Source organism: Triticum dicoccoides, chromosome 1A, assembly GCF_002162155.2.
Source record: "Triticum dicoccoides isolate Atlit2015 ecotype Zavitan chromosome 1A, WEW_v2.0, whole genome shotgun sequence".
Classification (NCBI taxonomy): Eukaryota; Viridiplantae; Streptophyta; class Magnoliopsida; order Poales; family Poaceae; genus Triticum; species Triticum dicoccoides.
In genome coordinates, this window is record NC_041380.1 from 498088198 (window position 1) to 498091417 (window position 3220).

The following is a 3220-nucleotide window of genomic DNA, read 5'->3' on the forward strand; positions in this document are numbered from 1 at the left end:
ATGTTTTCTTCTTCTTCTGTATTTGCTTAAACACACACAACTGGAGTAATAAGTATGCAAAGTGCGGAGAACAGAGATGGCAACCAAACGTACAGACTCGTTCGTTGGCTTCTTGTACCACCACAGGTGCCGTGGCCGGTAAATTAGTTAGGCGACAAGATCCATGGCAGAAACACGTGGAGAAGCAAGCACGGACGCCAATCAAGAACGTACGGTGGGCGCGGTGGGCGCGCACCGGTTGCGACCCCGACACCGCCCCGCCAAGCCGAGCCGCACACGTACGCGCGCGCGGGGCAACTGGATCATGATCACCGGCAGCCACCGCAGCGCAACGGAAGCAAAATGAATGGCGTTGGTGGGGGCTCGGCCGTCCCGTCGCGGCCGACCCACGTGTGCCCATGTGCGCCCGCCACCCCGATCAACGTGGCGCTGCCCCCTTCCTCTCGCCCGATCGCCTCCTCGGCCGTGCGCGCGCCGGGAGCGTGCGCTGCGCATCGATCCCCTGTGCCGCGCGCCCGCGCGCGGGCGCCGTCGATGCCACGGCGAAAGCGGAGGGAGCCCGTCCGGATTCACGGCGCGAGTGGTTGCACGCCCGCGAACGTGTCGCTGCTGTCCTGATTGACGCGCGGTGCGCGGTGCCCTGCCCGATCGGGCTGCGTTCGCATGTGGCCATCTGTCTGTTGGATTCGATTCGGTGGAGCTGATGTTTTCGGCAGGAAGCTTCGCGGGCGCGCACCGCCAAATTCCGTGTCGCGGGCACAGAAATTCCACTGAAAACAACATGGCATTCGCACAAATCAGCGTTGCGCGTGGATCAGACGGAATGGACGGAGCGTCCAACGAACGAACGTAATCAAATGGCGCAAACTAATCGGAGAGGCAGAGCGTGGCCGCCCATAGAAATTTCCGCTGTTTTATTCCCCGAGGAACTGCCGGACTCGACAGGATAAGGACTGATCTCTGTTTCTCTCTCCTGCAAGTGCATCCTGATGCATGCACGAGGCGCGGCCGCAGAGATCCAAAATCCTTGTTAAAACGTTGTCGCCAGGCGACATGCCTCATGTCCACGGTACAGGGCTGTCAGTGCGTGCATGCATGCATGCACGGATGCGGCCATTGCAGGCGTTCTGCCACCCAATCCGTGCTGCAATATCTCTTCCTGCGCGATTATTTTTTTCTCAGCCAATTTTTGCAGCAGCAACTGAATTTATAGGTGGGCAGCAGGGCAGGGAAGGGCAGGAGTAGCTATTATATTGACATTGCAAAACATTTCTTGATTTTTCGCAAAGACCCACTTCTTGATCATATGCTGGGCTATATATCAGTACCCCGCAAAAATGATGAACCCTCCGTCCCAAAATAAGTAACTCAATTTTGTAATAACTTTAATACTAATACAAAGTTAATGTTACATTGACTCACTTATTTTGAGACGAAGGGAGTATGAATTATTTTTCTGGAATACTAAAGCATATGTTTTGAACGTTTGGCTATTACAAGTCAATGTTGTTTTTGGCTATGAGTTACGCCTATTTCCAATTGTACAGTACAATTTTCATTGGATTTTTTCTTCGTTTTGTATGACTCGTGGCAATGGCACATTGGCACCCGCTCCATTCTATGATATGAGATGGACACGATAACTAACTCATGTTTGCGATAATTGTTTCTTGCGAACAATGGAAATATCTAGTACTGGTGTACTACCAGGTGAAGCCAAAACAGTTGGTTAATGATGTTTTTTCTCCTCCAAGAAAAGGGAAATTAGCTCCTCTCTTTCTCACCGGCCGTCCAAACCGAGCATTCTCCTCTTATATAAAGCCTCCGCCTCCGCTGCTCTCTTCCCAGCACAACACCATCACCCACACAAACACACGGCCGAAGCAACCCAAGCGAGTCCTCGTGTTCCCGTGCACACACGCCTAAGCTCGAACCATGTCGTCGCAGCGGATGGGGCGTCACCAGCGCCGGGCGTCTCAGAGCGTGTTCGCGCTGCCGGAGAACTTCGCGGCCCTCGACGACGTGCCGGCGTCCGACGAGCACCGGAAGGCGGACGGCGGCGGCGCGACCGAGCAGCAGCAGCAGGGGGCGGGGCGCCACCGGCGGGCCATGTCCATGGCCGTCGCCTCCTCCAGGGACCTCGAGATGATCAAGGAGGACGTCGGCGGCTACAGCAACTACAAGATTGGCGCCTAGATTAGTGCCACCGGCGGCGCGCACGGCCGGCGCGGCTCAGAGCACGCACGTGTACGGTGTTCGTAATACGTGCGTGCGCGCGTGCTCGGTGGCGCTCTCGGCGGAGCTGGGGCCTCGCGCGCGCGGCTGAGCTTTGCTGCCGCCGGTGCCGGTGCCGGAGGCCGTGGCGCGTGCTGGTTCGTTGCTTGTATGGTCAAGCGGCCGAGCCTGGTTGAGGTCTTGCTTGCTTCGATTCCCTTTTCTTTTGCTCAAGACATGCATGTAAGGTGTGATGTTATTTGCGAGTTTAAAGCTCTTCAAATTACTAATCCTGCGTGTATCTGATGATGATGTTTCACCATTAGCCTTGCTCCTAAAATGTCTTCGTTTGTTTGCTGGCCCGCAGTTGTTTTTAGTTTCAATCGATCGCTCACAGCCGTTGGATTAGGATCCAACCAACCTAGGGATTGGGTGGTCGGATCAACCCAACCCCTATAGCCTATTTGGTAAACACTCGGGCAAGGAAATGCGAGTTTGCACAAGGGTTGTAGGAGTAGATTTTTATTCCCATTCCCTTGTTTGGCATATGATAGAAGTTGACATGGGTAAAACTACCCCTAAAGGAAATCGGTGTGAATTGGCTTCCTCAATTTCCAGTCCCCTTCCCACTTAAACTCCCATTAATCCCTACAACTAAACAATGTCTTGTGAAAATAGAAAACGAACGTCTCCACCTCCGACTTGCCCTGGCCTAAGAGCAAACTCTAGCAGAGCCTCTAAATTCCCTACCCGTCAAATCATTTTATGATTCGCCCTAAAACAATTTTACACGCAATTCATCTCTGACGCAGAACAAATATCACAAATTTAAAAACTTAAACGTAAAAGGTCCCTCTACATAGATCAGTTCAGATAACTTAGATCGACGGAGGGCCGGCGGCGGCTCACCGTTTCACGTTGAGGAAGTGCTCACACATGCCGAGTGGTAGAGGGTGTAGGCGAGCTCGTAGTCCGCCTTCGCCGCCTCGAGGCGTTCGACGACACC

At 53.7% G+C, this 3220-nt stretch overlaps 1 protein-coding gene across 1 annotated transcript; it reads left to right on the forward strand.

Moving 5' to 3' along the window:
* The first annotated feature begins 1828 nt into the window (after nucleotides 1-1828).
* Nucleotides 1829-2536, forward strand: LOC119282658. Its single transcript, XM_037562806.1, has one exon. The coding sequence runs from the start codon at nucleotides 1936-1938 to the stop codon at nucleotides 2194-2196; it is 261 nt and encodes an 86-aa protein (XP_037418703.1). The 5' UTR covers nucleotides 1829-1935; the 3' UTR covers nucleotides 2197-2536.
* The last annotated feature ends 684 nt before the right edge of the window (nucleotides 2537-3220 follow it).

What these genes read in the sequence shown, in the direction of transcription:
- LOC119282658 (XM_037562806.1), top strand. Translation starts at nt 1,936, where the DNA reads ATGTCGTCGCAGCGGATGGGGCGTCACCAGCGCCGGGCGTCTCAGAGC.